General features: G+C 47.2%; 2 protein-coding genes across 3 annotated transcripts in view; both read left to right on the top strand.

Moving 5' to 3' along the window:
- The window catches only part of LOC135503925 (protein kinase C zeta type-like), a 188774-nt gene that overhangs the window by 154369 nt on the left and 8059 nt on the right, over positions 1-26346 (top strand). For both annotated transcript variants that reach the window (XM_064922114.1, XM_064922113.1), the window contains one exon: positions 17385-17500. In XM_064922114.1, the coding sequence (XP_064778186.1) occupies positions 17385-17500 (116 nt within the window). The remainder of the gene's footprint in view (positions 1-17384; positions 17501-26346) is intronic.
- LOC135503800 (NIF3-like protein 1) lies at positions 1962-11100 on the top strand. The gene is made up of 2 exons (XM_064921936.1): positions 1962-1991; positions 10567-11100. The coding sequence occupies exons 1-2, from the start codon at positions 1962-1964 to the stop codon at positions 11098-11100; spliced, it is 564 nt and encodes a 187-aa protein (XP_064778008.1).

Raw genomic sequence — 26346 nt, 5'->3', positions numbered from 1 at the left:
ATACCTACTAGCACTACCCATCTCTGGTCTTACAGTTCAGTACCCGCTGTTTTAAAGATCCCTTTGCCCCATGCTGTTGATTACTAATTAGTCCAGCCACATCAGCATCTGCGTTTCCACCATCATCCTGGCTGCCGTGGCGATGAACCACATCATCATCTCCTTGTCCCTCTGGAGTCCTCCCTGCCTCTGTATCACACACATGCACATTCTCTATTTGTCTTTCTCTTTCTCTCTCCATCTCTCTCTCTCTCTCTCTCTCCATCTCTCTCTCTCTCTCTACGTCTCTCTCTTTCTCTCTCCGTCTCTCTTTCTCTCTCTCCCTCTCTTTCTCTCTCTCTCCGTCTCTCTCACTGTCTCTCTCTCTCCGTCTCTCTCTCTCTCTCTGCATATTGGGAGTGTTTGGTGCATGCTGGGAATAGTTTGAGTGAAGGAGTGCATGTGTTGTGGAGAGTTAGATATTCACAACTTTCTTTCGGTTTGCTATTTCTTGGTGGCTTTTTCTGATTTTCTTCTGTGCATGATTAAGGTTATTATTTTTGTTGTGGTAGAATTAATTTTTTTGCTTTTCGTATCGAAATTACCCTGATTTTGGCGGGGATGGCAGCCCGAATGGGGATGCCTTCCCTGTCACTTGGGAACGGTGTGTTACTGCAGCTACTGTCACGGTGGAGGGGTTTCTGGTCGCCGTAGCAGAGAAGGTGGGATATGAGAATGTTGCTTATGCATCCCGGATGAATACAGCGCTGGTGGTATTTCTTAAAGAAGAGTGTCTTGTAGATCGGATGGTTGAGCATGGTGTACTTCTTAAAGAAGAGAGTCTTGTAGATCGTATGGTTGAGCATGGTGTATTTCTTAAAGAAGAGTGCCTTGTAGATCGGATGGTTGAGCATGGTGTACTTCTTAAAGAAGAGTGCCTTGTAGATCGGATGGTTGAGCATGGTGTACTTCTTAAAGAAGAGTGCCTTGTAGATCGTATGGTTGAGCATGGTGTACTTCTTAAAGAAGAGTGTCTTGTAGATCGTATGGTTGATGGTTGAGATCATGGTGTACTTCTTAAAGAAGAGTGCCTTGTAGATCGTATGGTTGAGCATGGTGTACTTCTTAAAGAAGAGTGTCTTGTAGATCGTATGGTTGAGCATGGCGTACTTCTTAAAGAAGAGTGTCTTGTAGATCGTATGGTTGAGCATGGTGTACTTCTTAAAGAAGAGTGCCTTGTAGATCGTATGGTTGAGCATGGTGTACTTCTTAAAGAAGAGTGTCTTGTAGATCGTATGGTTGAGCATGGTGTACTGAAGAGTGTCTGGTTGATCGTATGGTTGAGCATGGCGTTCTTAAAGAAGAGTGTCTTCTTAAAGAAGAGTGTCTTGTTGATCGTATGGTTGAGCATGGCGTACTTCTTAAAGAAGAGTGTCTTGTTGATCGTATGGTTGAGCATGGTGTACTTCTTAAAGAAGAGTGTCTTGTTGATCGTTATTGCGCTTTGGGAAGTTCGTGTCTTGTTGATCGTATGGTTGAGCATGGTTGTCCTTTGGGAAGTTCGTTCAATTAAGGTTGTCCCGCAAAACACCCGGCGTTGAAACAGGTAATGTCATTTCGGCGACAGGTGTTTATGTTTTTGGACTCACCGGAGCAGACTTTAGAGTTATCGTTTAAAATCAAGTATGACAATAGAATGTATATGGCTTATGCTAGTACGGGTAGTCAATAGTGTTTTGAGAGTGGGGATGTTGGTCATAAGCGACAGGCTTGCCCAAAAAGGGAGAAAGCTGAGGGAGGGGCGCAGGTGGTCCTCGTAACGCCTGGGCCCGCTGACGTAGGGAGAGGTGGACCGACAGCGGTAGAGCAGCCACAAGCATCTGTTGCTGAGGAACAAGTTATCCGTGTTGAGGGCACGGAGTTGCAACTTGTATTAGAGGGAAATGTTATGCTACAGAAAAGTATTGTTGTAGAAGGTAAGGATGTATCTGAAGAGCCAGTTCCTCAGACTGGTGAGCAGGTGCCCAGTACGAGTGCTGGGTTAAAGGAGGGGGTTCATGTGGAGCTAGGCTCCGAGGTAGTGGAGGAGGTGCCCAGTATGAATGCTGGGTTAAAGGAGGGGGTTCATGTGGAGCTAGGCTCCCAGGTAGTGGAGGAGATGCCCACTACGAGTAATGAGGTACAGGAGGGTTTTCATGTGGAGCTAGGCTCCCAGGTAGTGGAGGAGATGCCCACTACGAGTGCTGGGGTTCATGTGTAGCTAGGCTCCCAGTTAGTGGAGGAGATGCCCACTATGAGTAATGATGTTCAGGTGGGGCTAGTCTCCCAGGTAGTGGAGGAGATGCCTGGTACGAGTGATGAGGTGCAAGTGGGGATTGTTGAAAGGGATGTGTTATCTGTGGTATCTACAACAGAGATTGTCAAGGGTCTGGTTTTATTGGTCAAGGTAGATGTTATGTTTTTTAATTTGTTTTTTAATGTTTATGCTCCTAATGAGGGTACAGAGCGCATTGCTGTATTTGATCAAATAAAGGAAACCTTAAGACAGTGTGATCAAGAGGGGTGTATGGTTTTAGGGAGGGACTGGAACTGTACAGTGGATTTTACTGTTGATCACACCGCTGAAGAACCTCACCTGCGGTCAGCCACTTGCCTGTCTGGCCTATTAACTGAGTTTGAGCTTTCTGATGTGTGGAGAGTAAGGAATGCAAAAGTTAGACAGTACACATGGCTAAAAGTTCATGAAGGTCGTGTCAGTGCAGCAAGGTTAGACAGGTTGTATGTATCTGAGCAATACTGTAGTAGGGTTGGAAAGTGTGCCATTACTCCTGTGGGTTTCTCTGATCATCATATTGTTACTGTTGATATTCACTTGTCCTGTCCACAAAGGTCATCACCTTACTGGGATTTTAATGTTAAATTGTTACATGTCATTGTCATGTCATCAACATTGTCATGTTTTGTGACAGGTTTTTGTTGTTTTGGGAAAAAGGGAGGGTTATAAAATGGAATTTTGAGTCCTTGAGACAATGGTGGGAGGTTGGGAAGGCCCAAATACGAGTATTTTGACAACAGTATACTGCTCTGTCTCAAATTGAAGTTAAAGAGACTATCAAGGCCCTTGAACAGGACACCAACTCTATTGAATTGAAGCTGCTCACTCAGAACGACCCTGGACTTGTCATGAACTTACAGGACAAGAGACATGAACTGAGGTCGTTTCTGCATGAAAGAGTGAAGGGTGCCTTGATTAAGTCTCTTTTCTCTTCCCTCAAGGATATGGATGCTCCTAGCGCTTAAAAAAAAAACTAGGACAATCGACTTTGCAATGTAAACAGATGGTCTGCCTTCGTCTCCCTAATGGGAAGGTGACCACGGATGACATTGAAATGCGTCAAAATGCAGTGGATTTCTACTCGACCCTCTATAAGGTGGAGGATTGTGACTCTCTGTGTACTGAACAGTTGTTACACGGTCTTCCTCAATTGGGACCTGAGCAGAGAGTCGCATTGGACGCTGACATTACACTGCAAGAGCTGTCCACAGCAGTTATGCAGCTCTCAACAGGCCGAGCCCCTGTTAAGCATTTTTGGGGGTCTATTGGGGAGGATTTTTATGAAGTGGTGTGTGAATCTTTTCATGACGATTCTCTCCCTGTATCCTGTCAACATGCGGTGCTTTCACTGTTGCCAAAAAAGGGGGATTTGGCTCTCATAAAAAATTGGAGACCTGTTGCTTTGCTGTGCGCTGAATACAAAGTTGTTTTTAAATGTCTCTCAAACAGGTTGAAAGAGAATCTGGGATTGTTGATCCACAAGGACCATTCCTACTGTGTACCTGATTGCTCTATTGTTGACAACTTGTTTCTGATGAGAGATGGTTTAGACATTTGTAAACTGTCTGATGTAAATGTGGGTTTACTTTCTTTGGATCAGGAGAAGGCTTTTGATCGTGTGGACCACCAGTACTTGTTTAAAACAATGAAAGCCTTTGGGTTTGGGGATGTTTTTCTGTCTTGGGTGAATTTACTGTATGCTGCAGCCTCGTGTATGGTGAAGGTGGGGGGTGGTTTAAGTTGCCCCATCCCTGTCCAAAGGGGCATCAGGCAGGGATGCCCAATTTCAGGGCAGTTATATAGTCTGGCGATTGAACCAATGCTTTGTTTTTTAAGAGCGAAGCTTACTGGTTTCTCTGTGCCAGGTGTAATGAAGGGTCCCACGATAGCACTGTCTGCGTATGCAGATAGTTTTTATTACAGGGGGTGAGGATGTTAAGGTTCTCTCAAACACTTTAAAGGTGTATGAGGGGGCCTCCTCAGCTAGAGTCAATTGGGGAAAGAGTGAAGCTCTGTGGGCAGGTCAGCTTCAGATGGGGTCCGCTCCACGGTTACCAGGGGGGCTTCAGTGGGGCAGAGATGGGATGAAGACTTTGGTTTTTTTTCTAGGCTCCGATGTCTTTCAGAAAAATAACTGGGAGGGTGTAGCGGAGAAAGTGTGTGCCAGACTGTCAAGGTGGAAATGGGTGCTGCCCCAGCTGTCTTATAGGGGAAGGGTCCTGGTAGCTAATAATCTTGCTGCCTCTACCCTGTGGCACAAACTAATGATTTTGCAGCCACCAAAGGATCTGATACAAGAGCTTCAGAGGACCCTTGTCAATTTCTTCTGGTCTGGACAACACTGGATTATAGCTGCAGCCCTGTACCTGCCACTGCACGAGGGTGGGCAAGGCCTGGTGGACATTTCCTCTAGGATCACGACTTTCCGGCTCCAAGCAGCCCAGAGATTGTTGTACAGAGATGGTTCTAGCTGGGTCGAAACAGCCTACATATTGATGAGGAGAGTGGACTGTTTGGGCTTAGACAAGCACCTTTTCCTCTTAAAGCTGGAGGGGGGTGATTTGCCTGGCCTGACTCCATTTTATGAGTCTGTTATGCAGGCTTGGAGAGTCCTTTTAAGGCCAACACGCCACCAGGGATGTGGCTTTTTATAGCATTTCTTAATGATACTCAGTTCCTTTGGCTTTGATGCCTCATGATTGAGTATTGCTCTGTTTAAGTAGACTGTGATTTTGCTGTGGTCTGATAGGGGTGTCAGTGGGCTGACTGTGAACGCTCTGAGAGACTCTGGGTTGAGGTCAGTGATAAAGTAGTCTACAGTACTACTGCCAAGAGATGAGCTATAGGTGTACCTACCATAGGAGTCCCCTCGAAGTCTACCGTTGACTATGTACATACCCAGTGTGCGACAGAGCTGCAGGAGTTGTGACCCGTTTTTGTTGGTTATGTTGTCATAGTTGTGCCTAGGGGGGCATATGTGGGAGGGAATGCTGTCACCTCCAGGCAGGTGTTTGTCCCCCTGTGTGCTGAGGGTGTCAGGTTCTTGTCCGGTTCTGGCATTTAGGTCGCCACAGACTAGTACATGTCCCTGGGCCTGGAAATGATTGATTTCCCCCTCCAGGATGGAGAAGCTGTCTTCATTAAAATATGGGGATTTTAGTGGGGGGATATAGGTAGCACACAGGAGGACATTTTTCTCTGTTAGGATAATTTCCTTTTGAATTTCTAGCCAAATGTAGAATGTTCCTGTTTTGATTAATTTAATGGAGTGAGTTCGGTCTGCTCTATACCAAATTAGCATAGCCCCTGAGTCCCTTCCCTGTTTCACACCTGGTAGTTTGGTGGATGGGACTACCAGCTCTCTGTAACCTAGAGGGCAACCAGTGGGTCAGTCTCCTCTATACCACGTTTCTTGCAGGATGACATGTCTGTATTACCGGTTTCTGCTCTTTAGGCCAAAGGCAGATGACCTCAGGCCTTGGATATTCCAGGATGATATAGTGAATGCTTTTTGTTCCATAGAGTGTCCAATGTTGTTGGTCGTGGTTTGGCCTCAGGCCAGTAAGTGTGAGCAGAGCCTGCTGAGCATCTGGTACATGCCATTGGCTTGGGCGAGTGTGAGAGTGGGGGTTGGGACTTTTTGCCCGCTCACTACCTGGGCGTATGTGTGACTTCCATGTTGAGGCCCTCTTTGCGGGTGTGGGGTGCATGGGGTGGGCAGGAGTGGCATAGGTCTGATCTGAGGGGGCCTAAATGGGGTGTGGGCATGGCTGATGTGGGGTCGTGTTGATTGGTTGGGGTGGGGGTGTGGATGTGTCTGGGTGTACTGTGGTCTGGATGTAATTCCTCTTGGCGTGGGTCCTCTATGTGTAGGTCCAGAGGGGGGGTCCTGCAGGTCTGGGAGGGTGACTCGCTGGTCTGGGTGGGGTGTCTATTGATCTGTTGCTCCTGTGTGAAGTGTTGGGGATACGTTTGAGAGCGATGTCCTTTAGAGTCCGGGCAAAGGTGGGCACTGCTGCCTTATAGAGGTGGACCTGGTCATAGAGGCTGTTCAAGTCCAGGGTGGAGTGGTGGGCCAGGAAAACATTTGGTTTTGATGCACAGTCATGGGAAATACTTGCGTTTACCCGCTGTATTGTGGCAGGGTGGAAGTCTTTTCGTGGTAGCAGGGTGGAGATAACCACTTGTGCGTTGGGGAAAGCCTTTTCAATGACTCCCTTCAGTGCTGTGGCCACCCTTTCCTGCTATGCTCTCAGGTCGTTTGTGCCTGTGTGTATTATTATGTGGCTGGGTGAACCTAGTTGGTCCTCAGACAGAAGGTTGAGGGCGCGCTGGGTGTTTGGACACCAGAGTTTAGACACACTGTGTTTGGGAAAAAGTTTTTTTCCTTCTATATATTTCCCATTCGAGTCCATAAGTAGTACAATCTGTGTCTTGTGTTTGTCCTCAGTGGGTGTGAGGGGGTTGTCAGAAGGGCTATCAGGGTGGCTGACAGGGGGGGTGCTCAGAGGGGGTGAGAGCCGCTGGGCTTGTGGTTCTTCATTTGTCTGTTCTGCTGTGATGTCGACTCTATGGTCAGGGTCTGGTGTGGACTGTTCTGCTGTGCAGTCGAGACTTTTGTCAGGTGCTGAGGTGGGCTGTTCTGCTGGCTTCTCTCTCTGTCTCTCTCTCTCTCTCTCTCCGTCTCTCTCACACTCTCTCTCTCTCTCTCTCTCTCTCTCTCGTCTCTCTCCATCTCTCTCTCCATCTCTCTCTCCGTCTCTCTCTCTCTCACCGTCTCTCTCTGTCTCTCTCTCTCTTTCTCTCTCTCTCTCTCCCTCTCCGTCTCTCTCTTTCTCTCTGTCTCTCTCTGTCTCTCTCTCCGTCTCTCTCTCTCTCTTTCTCTCTCTCTCTCTCTCTCTCTCATCTTTCTCTTTCTCTCTCTCCGTCTCTCTCTTTCTCCCTCTCTGTCTCTCTCTGTCTCTCTCTCCGCCTCTTTCTCTCTTTCTCTCTCTCCATCTCCCTCCGTCTCTCTCTTTCTCTCTCTCTGTCTCTCTCTCTTTCTCCCTCTCCATCTCTCTCTCTCTCTCCATCTCTCTCTCTTTCTCTCTCTCCGTCTCTCTCTCTTTCTCCCTCTCCATCTCTCTCTCTCTCTCCGTCTCTCTCTCTTTCTCTCTCTCCGTCTCTATCTCTTTCTCCCTCTCCATCTCTCTCTCTCCGTCTCTCTCTTTCTCTCTCTCCGTCTCTCTCTCCGTCTCTCTCAAATTCAAATTCAAATTCAAGCTGCTTTATTGGCATGACAAACATTGTGTCAATATTGCCAAAGCAACAATGTATGCAATATACATTGTAACAAAATTATAAGCGATAGCAAATAACAATATAAAATGGTAGTAAATAATAATATAAAATTAAATACAAAAATAATAACAATAAAATGGTAACAGTCAATAGTAGAAATGTAATAAATATGAAATCTAAATATGGAAAATGAAACTATAACTAACTTATAACTAAATAACCGTCATCTTCTCCTTTATATCAGTACTACAACATTTACATTTACATTTACATTTAAGTCATTTAGCAGACGCTCTTATCCAGAGCGACTTACAAATTGGTGAATTCACCTTCTGACATCCAGTGGAACAGCCACTTTACAATAGTGCATCTAAATCATTAAGGGGGGGGGTGAGAAGGATTACTTATCCTATCCTAGGTATTCCTTGAAGAGGTGGGGTTTCAGGTGTCTCCGGAAGGTGGTGATTGACTACTACAACTACCATCATCATTACTACTACTACTATTATCATCACTAAACTGTCATCATTACCATTACCACCATTACCACTACTATTTGTAATGATAAACTACAATAATAATAGTAATACCAATAATAGTAATAATATGTAATTTTCTGGTTACTATGCAGATGTTATTTAGTGTCCCTCAGGCTATGGCAGGAAAATACGTATTTGGCCAGGGCCCAATTATGGCAATATTGCTCTAGAATATGAATGTTCTGTTGAAGACCTTCTTTGGTTGGTGATAGAAGTACCAAGTCATCAGCATATAGCAGGTATTTCACCTCTGTGTAAAATAGTGTGAGTCCTGGGGCTGGAGAATGGTCCAACATGTCTGATAATATGTTGATATAAATCTTCAAAAGATTTGGACTCAAACTGCAGCCTTGTCTCACACCTCAACATTGTGGAAAGAATTCTGTTCTTTGGTTTGTGATTTTTATTGCACACTTGTTTTCTGTGTACATACATTTTATTAAGTCATACACCTTACCACAAAGCCCACTTTGGAGAATTTTGTAGAATAGCCCTTCGTGCCAAATAGAATCAAATGCTTTTTTAAAGTCAATAAAGCAAGCAAAGATTTTGCATTCTTTTTTTTTGGTGGACGTGTTTATTAATTAGTGTGTGTAAGGTGTATATATGGTCAGTAGTGAGATGGTGTTTATTAATTAGTGTGTGTAAGGTGTGTATATGGTCAGTAGTGAGGTGGTGTTTATTAATTAGTGTGTGTAAGGTGTATATATGGTCAGTAGTGAGATGGTGTTTATTAATTAGTGTGTGTAAGGTGTATATATGGTCAGTAGTGAAGTGTTGTTTATTAATTAGTGTGTGTAAGGTGTATATATGGTCAGTAGTGAGATGGTGTTTATTAATTAGTGTGTGTAAGGTGTATATATGGTCAGTCGTGAGGTGGTGTTTATTAATTAGTGTGTGTAAGGTGTATATATGGTCACTAGTGAGGTGGTGTTTATTAATTAGTGTGTGTAAGGTGTATATAAGGTCAGCAGTGAGGTGGTGTTTATTAATTAGTTTGTGTAAGGTGTATATATAGTCAGCAGTGAGGTGGTGTTTATTAATTAGTGTGTGTAAGGTGTATATATGGTCAGCAGTGAGGTGGTGTTTATTAATTAGTGTGTGTAAGGTGTATATATGGTCACTAGTCAAATCAAATCAAATCAAATTTTATTTGTCACATTTGTCACATACACATGGTTAGCAGATGTTAATGCGAGTGTAGCGAAATGTGTATATATGGTCAGTAGTGCGATGGTGTTTATTAATTAGTGTGTGTAAGGTTTATATATGGTCAGTAGTGCGATGGTGTTTATTAATTAGTGTGTGTAAAGTGTATATGTGGTCAGTAGTGCGATGGTTCGGGAGAAAGACAATTTGACATTTACTTATTACATTTTTTTCTTGAAGAAAGGTTTGAATTCTTGAATTCAAAATGCTACAGAAAACCTTTCCCAAGTTACTGTTTACGCAAATTCCCCTGTAATTATTGGGGTCTGATTTGTCTCCATTTTTGTGCATAGGGGAGATGAGCCCCTGGTTCCAGACATCAGGGAAGTAGCCAGAAGTTAAAACCATGTTGAACAATTTAAGCACAGCATTTTGCAACTCAGGTGTGCTGTTTTTCAGCATTTCATTTCTGATGTTGTCTAGACCACAAGCCTTGCGTTTTCAATTTCATCAAGTGTCTTGTTGGTATAATTCAATTTCTTGCATTTCAGTGTTTGTTTATACTGTTTCAGAGTTTCAAAGTATTCATATTGTAGCTCTGGGTTGTTTTGCTGCTTATGTTTCTTGTTTGACATTTGAATCCTACAGACGAAGAACCATATATTTGACAATTTTTCCATTTTAAGATAATCAGTTATTTTTATATTATTAATTGTGTGTACCATAATAGGTGTTTTATGGTTGACAAATAATTCACCATACCCATATCTTCCAACAACAATTTATATTTTTTTGTTATTTCAAATAATACTTTTTTTTATTGCGATTTAAATTTTTAGAATGTGGAAGAACATTATTTATCCAGTGATGATTTCAGTTTGTGGAAGAACAGTATATGTGACATTTTGGATCGAACAGAGTACGCCAGAACCCCCTCGATGTCTAGAGGAGGCGGAGGAACATCACGCACTTCAGCCTCCTGGAGCGGGCCAGCCACCATCGGCCTGAGGAGAGACACATGGAATGAGGGGTTAATACGGTAATGAGTGGGTAGTTGTAACCTATAACAAACCTCGTTCACTCTCCTCAGGACTTTAAACGGTCCCACAAACCGCGGACCCAGCTTCCGGCAGAGCAGGCGAAGGGGCAGGTTTCGGGTCGAGAGCCAGACCGTGTCCCCTGGTGCGAACACTGGGGCCTCACTGCGGCGACGGTCTGCGCCAATTTTCTGGCGCCTTATGGCACGCTGAAGGTGGACGTGGGCTGCCTCCCAGGTTTCCTCAGCGTGCCGAAACCAACTGTCCAGACTCCGGGCTGACCCCCAGTGTTCAAACTCTGTTACAACACGCCACTCCCAGCCAGTCTCTCAGTATCCTTCAAGTAAAAAAGCGTCCGCTCCCAGGCTACGGCCAAGGGCGACAAAGTGTTTTGGACGAGCCCGTAACTGTGGCGGCAGCCATCCAGCGAATGAAATCACACCTGGGTTTGAATCAACTTCGACTGGCCCTCGGAGCCCAGCAAACTTTAGAGTCCATTGTAAGCACTGTGGCAGTGTGTGCTGGGTCCGGAGGCTCAGTATTGAATGGAGTGAAAGCAGACCTCTACATCACAGGTGAGATGTCCCATCACGAGGTCCTGGACTCCGTCGCTGCGGGTGCCAATGTGATCCTCAGTGACCATAGCAACAGCGAGCGTGGTTTCCTGGCCGTGTTCAAGAAGAGGCTGGAAGGGCATCTGTCCAACTCTGTTACCGTGGCGCTGTCACGGGCTGACAGGGACCCCCTGGAGGTGGTCAGAGATTCTGTCATGCATAGGTGAAATAGGTGGCAGGGAAGTCAGGCGCAGGAGAGTCAAATAGAGTGTAAAATGTATTTTAATAAAGTTCACGGAGTAGGCTCCATAACACTAAATGTACATAAACAAACATGGGTACGAGGACCCGATGCGCACCTATACAACATCATACTACACTGACAATAAAACAATCTCTGACAAAGACATGAGGGAAACAGAGGGTTAAATACACAACAGGTAATGAATGGGATTGAAAACAGGTGTGTGGGAAGACAAGACAAAACCAATGGAAAATGAAAAAAGGATCAATGATGGCTAGAAGACCGGTGACGTCGAACGCCGAGCACCGCCCGAACAAGGAGAGGCAACGACTTCGGCAGAAGTCGTGACAATCTCATTTAAAATGAAGCCCTCAATGTGAACATACCATAGAACTACAAAAATAGAATACAATTAAATTAATTCATTCAAAACAAGCACAACTTGTAAATATCAAATATGGATCAATGTGATGTGCCAATATGCAGGTCCCTAAGGTCAATATTACAAAACGTTCAGAAAACCATTCTCTTTGTGTTTAACACTATGATCAGCAATTAAGTTTTCAACAGAACACATTGTACATAACATTTTCTACACAAGGAACAACATCTTAAAATTAAATTAATTCAATATATTGTGCTGGTTCAAATCATACACAAATTGATTCACATAGAAAACACCTACTATACATTTAATTTCCTACAATAAGGGTGACATGTCTTCTGAAATGTATTCAGATTCAACATACTGTTCAGGGGATCATAAACTCACAGAACAAACGGTTAATTATGTAGCTTGGTTTAACAACAAATTATTCACTCTGCAGTGATTCATAAAAAGAGCATGCAGCAGCTGGCAAGTAGTTGAGCAGGTCATCAGATCTTGGTACTTGTTTGTTTTTTGATGGGCAGAGGACTCTCATATGCTCTAGGGTAGTGGCTTGCAAAATAGGGAGGTTGAGGTGTAGCTCCTTGTTTTGGTTTGGAGATCAGCCACGATTTCCATCCCTCAAATAGACTGAGGCTCTGTCTGGCGTACAGATTCCAAGGATCCTCAACTGAAATTAGAACAGAAACATTTTAAGTTCCTGACATCAATAAACAACTTTCACAGTCAAGCATTAGGATATTTTATTGTTAGAACAACATGTTGCATGTTGATGGGATGTTAGTAAACTATTCTCTGTGCAATACCTGTGACTTTTAACCACCTCACTGAGGTGATCTGTAGTCCAGCTGGTCGCTTGAGGACAGAATCTGGGAGGTGCCTAAAGTCTTCCTATTGCATCCTCATCACCTTGAATGGTTTTGCTGGTTGTGCTTCAAGTATCATCTTTGAAACATCATCAGGTGTATGAAGGACTGACACCTTGCGCCTCTTCTGGCAAAAGATCGATCACAACGAAGAAAGGAATGACCAGAGACCATGAACTTCTGTTCAACTTGGGTGGTAGTGTAGCCTAGTGGTTAGAGTGTTGGACTAGTAACTGAAAGGGTGCAAGTTCGAATCCCCGAGCTGACAAGGTACAATCTGTCGTTCTGCCCCTGAACAGGCAGTTAACCCACTGTTCCTAGGCCGTCATTGAAAATAAGAATTTGTTCTTAACTGACTTGCCTAGTAAAATAAAGGTAGAATTTAAAGTAACCCATAGAGACGAGCATCGTCGGCATTATTTTTCTGCCCACAGCATCTGTCACTGAATATGATCAACTTGCGCACCTCTGGTTTGGTGAGTGGCGTGTATTTTGTCTTCACCCACTTCATTATGCAGCTTGCCACCTCAATGGACCCTCGGTGTGGAATCCCCTCATGCCAAACACACATGTCTGCAGGATCTTCTTTTCCAAGTTCCTGGATGCAAAAGTCAAAATTTGACAGCTGCCGCTGGTAGTAGACATTGGAGTGGGTCAGATTAGGGGTGTACATCACCCCCTGTAGATCCACAGAAATGACATGGCAGTCAGCATTGGCTATAGCCCACTCAGTGTCACTTTGAAGCTGTGTGTAGGCCTTTTCGGCTTTTCGATGGTGCAACTCACTTTCAACTGCAATCTTCCTCTTCTCCTCTTCAGATGTTGCTGCTGACATCTTAGTGAAGAATGCGACACATTTGCCACAGGTGTCACTCCTGGGTTGGCCGAAATTGAGACTCTGCTGTTTGAAAATGTCCCTATAAACCCAGAATTCTTCTCTTTGTAGAGTCGGTACATTCGCAACAAATTCAGATCAGGGCTGAGGTATTCTCTGTGTACATCTCCCTTCATCCGAGAGTAGTGGTTCTGGGTTCTTGGGAAAGATAGAATGTGCTCCTTGATGCTCTCTTTCACTGTAGCATGTATCCGATGTGGCCTGTAAGGAGACAACAAGGTGTTGTTAAACTTGTATTCTCTCAATGGTCTAGGGACCTGCCTTAGAGTGCAACTGTGTCGCTATAACCGGGGTACAAATCCCGGTCACGCCAATGCCGTTTGTGGCCGGGGGTCCTGTAGGGCGGTGAGATTTAGGCCAGTGCTGTCCGGTGGGAGGGGGAAGGTAATCGGCACTCAGTCCTCAATGCTCAGGTGGTAGTTGGACAGCACTTTCAGAATTCGCTATTCATCCATTCGATACTCTATGTTAATGTTTAGAAGATTGTTTAGAGCACTGCTATAGTGAAATAATCCAGGCTGGAATCCATAGCGCATTACCTATTGCTATGCTTCCCTCTTCCATCTTCTAAAGGAGACCTGGCCTCAGTAGCCTGGTCTGGAGACCCTGCAACCTCACCTGCCTCAGCCAACTTTTCCTGAATAACCAAAACAATTACATTTCAATTAGCAGGTTATTCAAAAGTAGTACAGAGAATACAATATGTTTGTAATTGATATTCATATAGACATTAATTCATATTTTCACTTGCCTGAAGACGGCTGTTGGTTAGCTGGAACACAGACATGAAAGTAACCTTGCACACATTCAATCTCTGGCCTGCTTGCTGTACATGGTATTTGAAGGTTTGTTTCCGTCGTTTGTTCTCCTTTGTATCCTCAGGTTTACGTCTCCGTTTCACCTCATGCTGCAATAAAAATTGACAATGATGAATTCAGAATTTAATATACTGTAGCACATTCAGGATATTGCTTGATCAGGACCTCCATCTTTCACACACTCCCAATCTATACACAGAATGAGTTTGTATTGCACCATTGTGTAACACAGCACTTTTAGAGTTAACGATAATGTACGTATCATTACTGTCAAAGTTAAACTATGCAAGTGTTCAATATAGCTATTATAATAATAGGCGTTTTGTCTTATTTCTAACCTATTCTAAGCCGGGGAGAATCAACGCTTGTTGTTTCTCGTATGGGACAGTATAGAAACTGTTGAACAGATGCAGCTTGCGTTCATCAGTCAACTTTCCACAATCCTTTCTGCACGTCGTGGAACACGCTCTTCCCTGCAGGATACAGTGTAACTTGCCAGCTACTGTAGCCATGTCGAATCATCCGGTGGACGGAGAAAAAGTAGCTAGCTATGTTTCTTCTATAATCTAGCAATAACATTTGTAACGATAATGTATGAGTTAGTAGCCAACGAACTTTAGCTAATATGTTTTCTCTATAGTTACAAATTAGACAACACAGAACATACATGTTAGTTACTGTACTCCATAGCTAGCTAGCTTGATTGTTTTATATGGTTCTTCCACATACCTCTTTTGGACAGCTTTTCCCAGTGTTTTCTTGACCCTTACGATGTGTATAGGGTTTTCCCGCATCCTGTAAGATCTTCCTTTGCCTGTCTTTCCATTATTTTAGTTTTGTTTTACGTTTAGCTTTAAATTTAAAAGTATTGTTAATTAGCGCGTGGAAAGCTTGTGAAACCGGTTCACTATAGAAAAATGGTGTCCAATAATGATTTTTCATGTATATCTCTTTTTTTAAAATGTCACATATATGGTTCTTCGTCTGTAGGATTCATTTGTCTTAGGTGTTTTCTAATTTTTTTACACTCGTTATCAAACCATTTGTCAGAAACATTTTGGTTTTTGTTTCTGATGTTGCATTTCATTGGTTTTCTCAAATGTGCTTTCGATGCAGCTTTTTGGAATATGCAGTTGATGTTTTGTGTAGCCGAATTGACACCATCTTTATTGTTTTGGTACCGTGAGTTGTTGAAAAACTGTACAGAGTTCAATGTTTCAATGAATCTCTCTGCACTGTTTGGAGCCCATCTGTACGACTGGTTTATGTTGTAGAGTTTATTGGGCTGTTTTTTTTTATGAATACTGCCGGTTAATTTCTTCAGAAACATGTTTTGATCTGACTGTGATCTGACAATGGTGTCTGTGGTCTGACAGTGAATGCACTAATGGAGGAGGGGTCAATGTCAGTAATGGCATAATCGACTACACTTGTCCCAAGAGCAGAGCATTAAGTAAACTGACCTAAAGAGTCAGTTTAAGAGTCTCTCTCTCTCTCTCTCTAGCTCTGACTCTCTCTCTGTCTCTCTCTCACTCTCTCTGTCTCTCTCACTCTCTCTGTCTCTCTCACTCACTCTCTCTGTCTCTCTCACTCTCTCTGTCTCTCTCACTCTCTCTCTCTGTCTCTCTCTGTCTCTGTTCTGCCTCTGTCTCTGCCTCTGTCTCCCTCTCACTCTCTCTCTCTCACTCTATGTCTGTCTGTCTGTCTCTCTCTCTGTGTCTTTGTGCCCTGTCTCTCGGTCTCGGTCTCGGTCTCTCTCTCTCTCTCTCTCTCTCTCTCTCTCTCTCTCTCTCTCTCTCTCTCACACACACACACACACACACACACGTCAGACACTGGGCCACTTACTCTCTGAGTAAGAGAGATCAGAGCCAAGGCCCCAGGGCCACTTCCTTTCTGAGTAGGAGAGATCAGAGCCGAGGCCCCAGGGCCACTTCCTCTCTGAGTAGGAGAGAGAGCCAAGGCCCCAGGACCACTTCCTCTCTGAGTAGGAGAGATCAGAGCCAAGGCCCCAGGGCCACCTCCTCTCTGAGTAGGAGAGATCAGAGCCGAGGCCCCAGGGCCACTTCCTCTCTGAGTAGGAGAAAGCGGAGCCAAGGCCCTGGGCCACTTCCTCTCTGAGTAGGAGAGATCAGAGCCAAGGCCCCAGGGCCACTTCCTCTCTGAGTAGGAGAAAGCGGAGCCAAGGCCCTGGGCCACTTCCTCTCTGAGTAGGAGAGATCAGAGCCGAGGCCCCAGGGCCACTTCCTCTCTGAGTAGGAGAAAGCGGAGCCAAGGCCCCAGGGCCACTTCCTCTCTGAGTAGGAGAGATCAGAGCCGATGTCTGGCCCTCTGACTTCTACACGCTTCATTAATACCTCACAGGGCTCCTGCAGACCGCCAGCCAGTCAGCCAGAGAGCCAGCCTACATCAGAGAGATAGAAGGGAGGGTAGGACCGTGGGAGAGGGGGGAGGGAGAGAGAAAGAGGTGTTCTATGCTGTTTGAAGCTCTGCCCACAAGTGCTTTGAACCAATAGCAGTAATGATCCATAGCAGTTGCCTGAGAGCCAGCAGGGAAATCAAGAACCAAGAAATGCACACGTGCATGTGCTCACACGCACTAAGAAAACTATAATTGAAAAGCAAAGTGCGAGCTTTGTGGAGAACAAAAAAGAAAAATACACACTTTGCTAAAGAAACTACACATCAATCCATTTTAGTCTCACAATATCCGTGTTCTCATAAGGAAAATACAAGAAATGATAAATTTACAAAAAAAAATGGTTTTGGAAATCTGTCTCAACCTTCCTTCACCTGTCCTATTGTCCCTCCCCTGCTTTTCTCTGTGTTGTCTTCCTCAAACAAGGTGAGGCGGGAGGCATCTTGTTACACAGGTCAACCACTTTCTGGAGAAAAACTCATTCATATGTGGTTGATTATGATGATGACCGTTGAAATGTTTTTCCTGCCGGCATACGTATATTCAACATAGCCAGTAGACAGACATACAGAGCTATGAAACATGGAGGAGGGGACGACCTGACCTTGTCCCATGTTTTAGTCTTCCGTTGAAAAATGTTTTGCTACTTTGTGCACTAATTTAATTTTACTAGGCAAGTCAGTTAAGAACAAATTCTTATTTTCACTGACAGCCTAGGAACAGTGGGTTAACTGCCTGTTCAGGGGCAGAACGACAGATTTGTACCTTGTCAGCTCAGGGATTTGAACTTGCAACCTTCCGGTTACTAGCCCAATGCTCTAACCACTAGGCTACCGTGCCTCCCCTAATGACAGTGTTGTTGTGCTTGTCTCCCCGTGCAGCTGGAGAAGAAACAGATGGCCCCGCCTTTCAAGCCCCAGATCACAGACGACTACGGCCTAGAGAACTTTGACACCCAGTTCACCAACGAACCAGTGCAGCTGACGCCGGACGACGAGTAAGTCCTTCCAAACAGACACGACTAGCCTGACATACCAAGAAATGTTTGATCAACACTAGATATTTATTGTAGTGTCATAGGCCTATAGATGAGATTCAACAAGCCATCCAACTAGCTGTGTAACCTTGTCCATATATTAAACGTCAGAGCACTAATGTTTTAGCTTACTGTACAAACTGCTAGTGTTATAACTAGTGTTACAACAGCTTAGTAACAGATGGTTAGTGGATAGGGGAGCAACAGACAGGGAAACCCGGTTGAACTCTGGGAAATGTGTTGGTTGGCCAGTAGGGGGCACAAGACCAGTCCATTCCAGTCTGTTTCCTTTTGTACCACAAGGGATTGGAGGATGACAATGGGGGCTTGTCCAGAATCAATCCCTGGCCTTGACTCCCTAGAGATGATTCGTTTTAAACAAAATGCTGAAAATTCCCCCTATAGCCTATCAGAGGGAAAGGTTGAGCTATCACTGTATTGCGTAATCCTATCAGATCATTTCAGATCTCCACAAGTGTCTAGGGGGTAGGCAATAGGGGTTGTTTCTGGACAGGGTCTATTCAGGGGTCTGCAACGTGTGGCTTTGGAGTCACATGCGGTTCTTTAACTGCCCCTTTGTGGCTCAATGGCTAACTTAGACTATAATAGTAGTAGTGAAGATCTTCAACAACCAGAGGGCACTGACCACCTCAGAGAGCATTGACCATCTCAGAGAGCATTGACCACCTCAGAGAGCATTGACCACCTCAGAGAGCACTCACCACCTCAGAGAGCACTCACCACCTCAGAGAGCATTGACCACCTCAGAGAGCATTGACCACCTCAGAGAGCATTGACCACCTCCATTCACCACCTCCGAGAGCACTCACCACCTCCGAGAGCATTCACCACCTCAGAGAGCATTGACCACCTCAGAGAGCATTGACCACCTCAGAGAGCATTGACCACCTCAGAGAGCATTCACCACCTCCGAGAGCACTCACCACCTCCGAGAGCATTCACCACCTCAGAGAGCATTCACCACCTCAGAGAGCATTGACCACCTCAGAGAGCATTCACCACCTCAGAGAGCATTGACCACCTCAGAGAGAGCATTCAGAGAGCACACCACCTCAGAGAGCACTCACCACCTCAGAGAGCATTCACCACCTCAGAGAGCATTGACCACCTCAGAGAGCACTCACCACCTCAGAGAGCATTGACCACCTCAGAAAGCATTCACCACCTCAGAGAGCATTGACCACCTCAGAGAGCATTGACCACCTCAGAGAGCACTCACCACCTCAGAGAGCACTCACCACCTCAGAGAGCACTCACCACCTCAGAGAGCACTCACCACCTCAGAATCTGCAACATAAAAGGGTTAACATTTGATATTGTTACAATGAAATGCTGCTATGGATCAATGTCGGTTTCTATGGCTCTGCCCTTGTTGTAAAAAACCCAATCACAACAGAGTTTGGGAGAAGAGACATCAGACGTGTGATGACTCCACTGAACAAAGATCTACTTGGACACCCAATCCTTTCATCTTCAGTCCGTTTACGAGTGGTACTGTGCCAAGTTTCCGACTCTCGATGTCTTTGAAAGTAATTGTCTTCAATGAGGAAAAAATAAACAAAAAGCCCTTCCAACAATGACTTCAGTCGTAGGTTGTGTTTTGATCGATGTTGACATCTTGTCCACGGGGGATTTGACAGGATCCTTGTTTTAGATTAACTTTGAAAGAATGGGCTAAAAAGATTTGGCATAGCAACAGAGGTGACTGCCATTCTACGGAGGGGCTCTGTAGCCAGAGTATGACAAACAAGCCAGGCTTTTCTCTGCACGAGAACTATTCCAAACTATCCCATGTGGCTTTGCAAGCGGTGCCAATATATATTACTGGGCTGACATTTGTCAATGTTTTCATTAAATGACCCATCGTGGTCTAATTGTGATGTTCAGGCTCAATGTTTGGTTTGTAATCATTCAGCATTCTATATAGATGTATTGGCGATCAGATGAACAACACAAATTCAAGGAATTTCTAGGAACATACAGTTTTCAAACTACTTGAAACTCAATCAGCCCATATGTTTTTTTTCAGTTTCATCTTCAAATTCTGTATCTTACCTGCCTTTCTCTGTTTCGAGCCCTAAAAAGGCATATTGTCTATCTACCCATCTACCCTGGATAGAAACCCACAGTACCTCTGGCGTTCTGACACAGTAGTCGAGGTGTATCTACTGAGGTGCAGTCAGATCAACCGGGGGTGCACCTCCCATGATGTAAAGCACCCCTCCTCCTCTGTGATAGGTTGGCAGATGAAAAAAGAAAAGTGAGTGGGAGGGAGGGAGGGAGGGAGGGAGGGAGGGAGGGAGGGAGGGAGGGAGGGAGGGAGGGAGGGAGGGAGGGAGGGAGGGAGGGAGGGAGGGAGGGAGGGACAGAGAAAGAGGTGGAGGGGAGAGTAAAACAGTCAGTCAGACAGAGAGACAGAGGGAGAGTAAAACAGTCAGTCAGACAGAGAGACAGGGGGAGAGTAAAACAGTCAGTCAGACAGAGAGACAGAGGGAGAGTAAAACAGTCAGTCAGACAGAGGGAGAGTAAAATAGTCAGTCAGACAGAGAGACAGAGGGAGAGTAAAACAGTCAGTCAGACAGAGACAGAGGGAGAGTAAAACAGTCAGTCAGACAGAGGGAGAGTAAAACAGTCAATCAGACAGAGACAGAGGGAGTAGGGGGAGAGGGGGAGAGAGACGGGAATGGGGAGGGAGATAGGGAGACAGACACACAGAGGGAGACAGACACACAGAGGGAGACAGACACACAGAGGGAGACAGACACACAGAGGGAGACAGACACACAGGGGGAGACAGACACACAGGGGGAGACAGACACAGAGGGAGACAGACACAGAGGGAGACAGACACAGAGGGAGACAGACACAGAGGGCGACAGACACGCAGGCGACAGACACAGAGGGAGACAGACACAGGGAGAGACAGACACAGAGGGTGACAGACACAGAGGGTGACAGACACAGAGGGAGACAGACACAGTGGGCGACAGACACGCAGGCGACAGACACAGTGGGCGACAGACACGCAGGCGACAGACACAGAGGGAGACAGACACAGGGAGAGACAGACAGAGAAGAAGGAAGATAGGGAGACAAACGGGGGAGATGGGGAACGAGAGACAGAGTGAGACTAGGAGAAGGGGTGGGGAGAGAGATGGGGAGCGAGAGAGAGAGAGACTAGGAGAAGGGGTGGGGAGAGAGATGGGGAGTGAGAGACAGAGTGAGACTAGGAGAAGGGGTGGGGAGAGTGATGGGGAGCGAGAGACAGAGAGAGACTAGGAGGAGGGGTGGGGAGAGAGATGGGGAGCGAGAGACAGAGTGAGACTAGGAGAAGGGGTGGGGAGAGAGATGGGGAGCGAGAGACAGAGAGAGACTAGGAGAAGGGGTGGGGAGAGAGATGGGGAGCGAGAGACAGAGTGAGACTAGGAGGAGGGGTGGGGAGAGAGATGGGGAGCGAGAGACAGAGTGAGACAAGGAGAAGGGGTGGGGAGAGAGATGGGGAGCGAGAGACAGAGAGAGACTAGGAGAAGGGGTGGGGAGAGAGATGGGGAGCGAGAGACAGAGTGAGACTAGGAGGAGGGGTGGGGAGAGAGATGGGGAGCGAGAGACAGAGAGAGACTAGGAGAAGGGGTGGGGAGAGAGATAGGGAGCGAGAGACAGAGTGAGACTAGGAGAAGGGGTGGGGAGAGAGATGGGGAGCGAGAGACAGAGAGATACTAGGAGGAGGGGTGGGGAGAGAGGTGGGGAGCGAGAGACAGAGTGAGGCTAGGAGGAGGGGTGGGGAGAGAGATGGGGAGCGAGAGACAGAGTGAGACTAGGAGAAGGGGTGGGGAGAGAGATGGGGAGCGAGAGACAGAGTGAGACTAGGAGAAGGGGTGGGGAGAGAGATGGGGAGTGAGAGAGAGAGAGAGACTAGGAGAAGGGGTGGGGAGAGAGATGGGGAGCGAGAGACAGAGTGAGACTAGGAGAAGGGGTGGGGAGAGAGATGGGGAGCGAGAGAGAGAGAGAGAGACTAGGAGAAGGGGTGGGGAGAGAGATGGGGAACGAGAGACAGAGTGAGACTAGGAGAAGGGGTGGGGAGAGAGATGGGGAGCGAGAGAGAGAGAGAGAGACTAGGAGAAGGGGTGGGGAGAGAGATGGGGGACGAGAGACAGAGTGAGACTAGGAGAAGGGGTGGGGAGAGAGATGGGGAGCGAGAGAGAGAGAGAGAGACTAGGAGAAGGGGTGGGGAGAGAGATGGGGAGCGAGAGACAGAGTGAGACTAGGAGAAGGGGTGGGGAGAGTGATGGGGAGCGAGAGACAGAGAGAGACTAGGAGGAGGGGTGGGGAGAGAGATGGGGAGCGAGAGACAGAGTGAGACTAGGAGAAGGGGTGGGGAGAGAGATGGGGAGCGAGAGACAGAGAGAGACTAGGAGAAGGGGTGGGGAGAGAGATGGGGAGCGAGAGACAGAGTGAGACTAGGAGGAGGGGTGGGGAGAGAGATGGGGAGCGAGAGACAGAGTGAGACAAGGAGAAGGGGTGGGGAGAGAGATGGGGAGCGAGAGACAGAGAGAGACTAGGAGAAGGGGTGGGGAGAGAGATGGGGAGCGAGAGACAGAGTGAGACTAGGAGGAGGGGTGGGGAGAGAGATGGGGAGCGAGAGACAGAGAGAGACTAGGAGAAGGGGTGGGGAGAGAGATAGGGAGCGAGAGACAGAGTGAGACTAGGAGAAGGGGTGGGGAGAGAGATGGGGAGCGAGAGACAGAGAGATACTAGGAGGAGGGGTGGGGAGAGAGGTGGGGAGCGAGAGACAGAGTGAGGCTAGGAGGAGGGGTGAGGAGAGAGATGGGGAGGAGAGAGAGACTGGGAAGGGGTGGGGAGAGAGATGGGGAGCGAGAGACAGAGTGAGACTAGGAGAAGGGGTGGGGAGAGAGATGGGGAGCGAGAGACAGAGTGAGACTAGGAGGAGGGGTGGGGAGAGAGATGGGGAGCGAGAGACAGAGAGAGACTAGGAGGAGGGGTGGGGAGAGAGATGGGGAGCGAGAGACAGAGAGAGACTAGGAGGAGGGGTGGGGAGAGAGATGAGAGAGACAGAGTGAGGCTGGGGGGGTGGGGAGCGAGAGACAGAGTGAGGCTAGAAGGAGGGGTGGGGAGAGAGATGGGGAGCGAGAGACAGAGAGAGACTAGGAGGAGGGGTGGGGAGAGAGATGGGGAGCGAGAGACAGAGTGAGGCTAGGAGGAGGGGGTGGGGGGAGAGATGGGGAGAGAGAGACAGAGTGAGACTAGGAGAAGGGGTGGGGAGAGAGATAGGGAGCGAGAGACAGAGTGAGACTAGGAGAAGGGGTGGGGAGAGAGATGGGGAGTGAGAGACAGAGTGAGACTAGGAGGAGGGGTGGGGAGAGAGATGGGGAGCGAGAGACAGAGAGAGAGACTAGGAGGAGGGGTGGGGAGAGAGATGGGGAGCGAGAGACAGAGAGAGACTAGGAGGAGGGGTGGGGAGAGAGATGGGGAGCGAGAGACAGAGTGAGACTAGGAGGAGGGGTGGGGAGAGAGATGGGGAGCGAGAGAGAGAGTGAGACTAGGAGAAGGGGTGGGGAGAGAGATGGGAGGGAACGAGAGACAGAGTGAGACTAGGAGGAGGGGTGGGGAGAGAGATGGGGAGCGAGAGACAGAGAGATACTAGGAGGAGGGGTGGGGAGAGAGATGGGGAGCGAGAGACAGAGTGAGACTAGGAGGAGGGGTGGGGATAGAGATGGGGAGCTAGAGACAGAGAGAGACTAGGAGGAGGGGTGGGGAGAGAGATGGGGAGCGAGAGACAGAGAGAGACTAGGAGGAGGGGTGGGGAGAGAGAGACCGAGAGAGACTAGGAGAAGGGGTGGGGAGAGAGATGGGGAGCGAGAGACAGAGTGAGACTAGGAGAAGGGGTGGGGAGAGAGATGGGGAGCGAGAGACAGAGAGAGACTAGGAGAAGGGGTGGGGAGAGAGATGGGGAGCGAGAGACAGAGAGAGACTAGGAGGAGGGGTGGGGAGAGAGATGGGGAGCGAGAGACAGAGTGAGACTAGGAGGAGGGGTGGGGAGAGAGATGGGGAGCGAGAGACAGAGTGAGACTAGGAGGAGGGGTGGGGAGAGAGATGGGGAGCGAGAGACAGAGTGAGACTAGGAGGAGGGGTGGGGAGAGAGATGGGGAGCGAGAGACAGAGAGAGACTAGGAGGAGGGGTGGGGAGAGAGATGGGGAGCGAGAGACAGAGAGAGACTAGGAGGAGGGGTGGGGAGAGAGATGGGGAGAGAGAGACAGAGAGAGACTAGGAGGAGGGGTGGGGAGAGAGATGGGGAGCGAGAGACAGAGTGAGACTAGGAGGAGGGGTGGGGAGAGAGATGGGGAGCGAGAGACAGAGAGAGACTAGGAGGAGGGGTGGGGAGAGAGATGGGGAGCGAGAGACAGAGTGAGACTAGGAGGAGGGGCGGGGAGAGAGATGGGGAGTGAGAGACAGAGTGAGACAAGGAGGAGGGGTGGGGAGAGAGATAGGGAGCGAGAGACAGAGTGAGACTAGGCGGAGGGGTGGGGAGAGAGATGGGGAGCGAGAGACAGAGAGAGACTAGGAGGAGGGGTGGGGAGAGAGATGGGGAGCGAGAGACAGAGTGAGACTAGGAGGAGGGGTGGGGAGAGAGATGGGGAGTGAGAGACAGAGTGAGACAAGGAGGAGGGGTGGGGAGAGAGATAGGGAGTGAGAGACAGAGTGAGACAAGGAGGAGGGGTGGGGAGAGAGATAGGGAGCGAGAGACAGAGTGAGACTAGGCGGAGGGGTGGGGAGAGAGATGGGGAGCGAGAGACAGAGAGAGACTAGGAGGAGGGGTGGGGAGAGAGATGGGGAGCGAGAGACAGAGTGAGACTAGGAGGAGGGGTGGGGAGAGAGATGGGGAGCGAGAGACAGAGTGAGACTAGGCGGAGGGGTGGGGAGAGAGAGACAGAGAGAGAGTGCCTACAGCAGCACCTAGATATTCTTCACAGATTCTTCCAGACCTGGGCCCTGACAGTAAATCTCAGTAAGACCAAAATAATGGTGTTCCAAAAAAGGCCCAGTCGCGAGGACCACAAATATAAATTCCATCTAGACACCGTTGCCCTCGTGCACACAAAAAACTATACATACCTTGGTCTAAACATCAGCGCCACAGGTAACTTCCACAAAGCTGTGAACGATCTGAACGATCTATGCCATCAAAAGGAACATAAAATTCAACATACCAATTAGGATCAGGCTAAAAATACTTGAATCAGTCATAGAGCCCATTGCCCTTTAGGTTGTGAGGTCTGGGGTCCGCTCAACAACCAAGAATTCACAAAATGGGACAAACACCAAATTGAGATTCTTCATGCAGAATTCTGCAAAAACATCCTCCATGTACCATGTAAAATACCAAATAATGCAGAGCAGAATTAGTCTGATACCAGCTATCTATCAACATCCAGAAAAGAGACGCTAAATTCTACAACCACCTAAAAGGAAGTGATTCCCAAACCTTCCATAACAAAACCATCACCTACGAGAGATGAACCGGAGAAGAGTTCCCTAAGCAAGCTGGTCCTGGGGCTCTGGTCACAAACACACCCTACAGAGCCCCATGACAGCAGCACAATTAGACCCAAGCAAATCATGAGAAAACAAAAATATAATTACTAGACACATTGGAAAGAATTAACAAAAAAACAGAGTGAACTAGAATGCTATTTGGCCCTAAACAGAGAGTACACAGTGGCAGAATACCTGACCACTGTGACTGACCCAAACTTAAGGAAATATTTGACTATGTACAGACTCAGTGAGCATAGCCTTGCTATTGAGAAAGGCCGCCATAGGCAGACATGGCTCTCAAGAGAAGACAGGCTATGTGATCACTGCCCACAAAATGAGGTGGAAACTGAGCTGCTCTTCCTAACCTCCTGCCCAATGTATGACCATATTAGAGACACATTTTTCCCTCAGATTACACAGATCCACAAAGAATTTGAAAACAAACCCCATTTTGATAACCGCCCATATCTATTGGGTGAAATACCACAGTGTGCAATCGCAGCAGCAAGATTTGTGACCTGTTGCCACAAGAAAAGGGCAACCAGTGAAGAACAAACACCACTGTAAATACAACCCATATTTATGCTTCTTTATTTTCCCTTGTGTTCTTTCACCATTTGCACATCGTTACAACACTGTATATATATATTTATATATATATATATATATATATATGTTTATAATATGATATTTGTATTGTCTTTATTCTTTTGAAACCTCTGTATGTGTAATCTTTACTGTTATTTATTGTTTATTTCACTTTTGAATATTATCTACCTCACTTGCTTTGGCAATGTTAACACGTTTCCCATGTCAATAAAGCCCCTTGAATTGAATTGAGAGACAAGGAGGGGGGTGGGGAGAGAGATGGGGAGCGAGAGACAGAGAGATACTAGGAGGAGGGGTGGGGAGAGAAATGGGGAGCGAGAGACAGATAGAGACTAGGAGGAGGGGTGGGGAGAGAGATGGGGAGCAAGCGACAGAGAGAGACTAGGAGGAGGGGTGGGGAGAGAGATGGGGAGCGAGAGACAGAGTGAGACTAGGAGAAGGGGGAGGAGACAGATAGAGACTAGGAGGAGGGGTGGGGAGAGAGATGGGGAGCAAGAGACAGAGTGAGACTAGGAGAAGGGGTGGGGAGAGAGATGGGGAGCGAGAGACAGAGTGAGACTAGGAGAAGGGGTGGGGAGAGAGATGGGGAGCGACAGAGAGACAGAGAGATGGGGAGAGACTA

Source organism: Oncorhynchus masou, chromosome 18 (assembly GCF_036934945.1).
Source record: "Oncorhynchus masou masou isolate Uvic2021 chromosome 18, UVic_Omas_1.1, whole genome shotgun sequence".
Classification (NCBI taxonomy): domain Eukaryota; kingdom Metazoa; phylum Chordata; class Actinopteri; order Salmoniformes; family Salmonidae; genus Oncorhynchus; species Oncorhynchus masou.
This window is presented reverse-complemented; position numbering and strand designations above follow the sequence as displayed.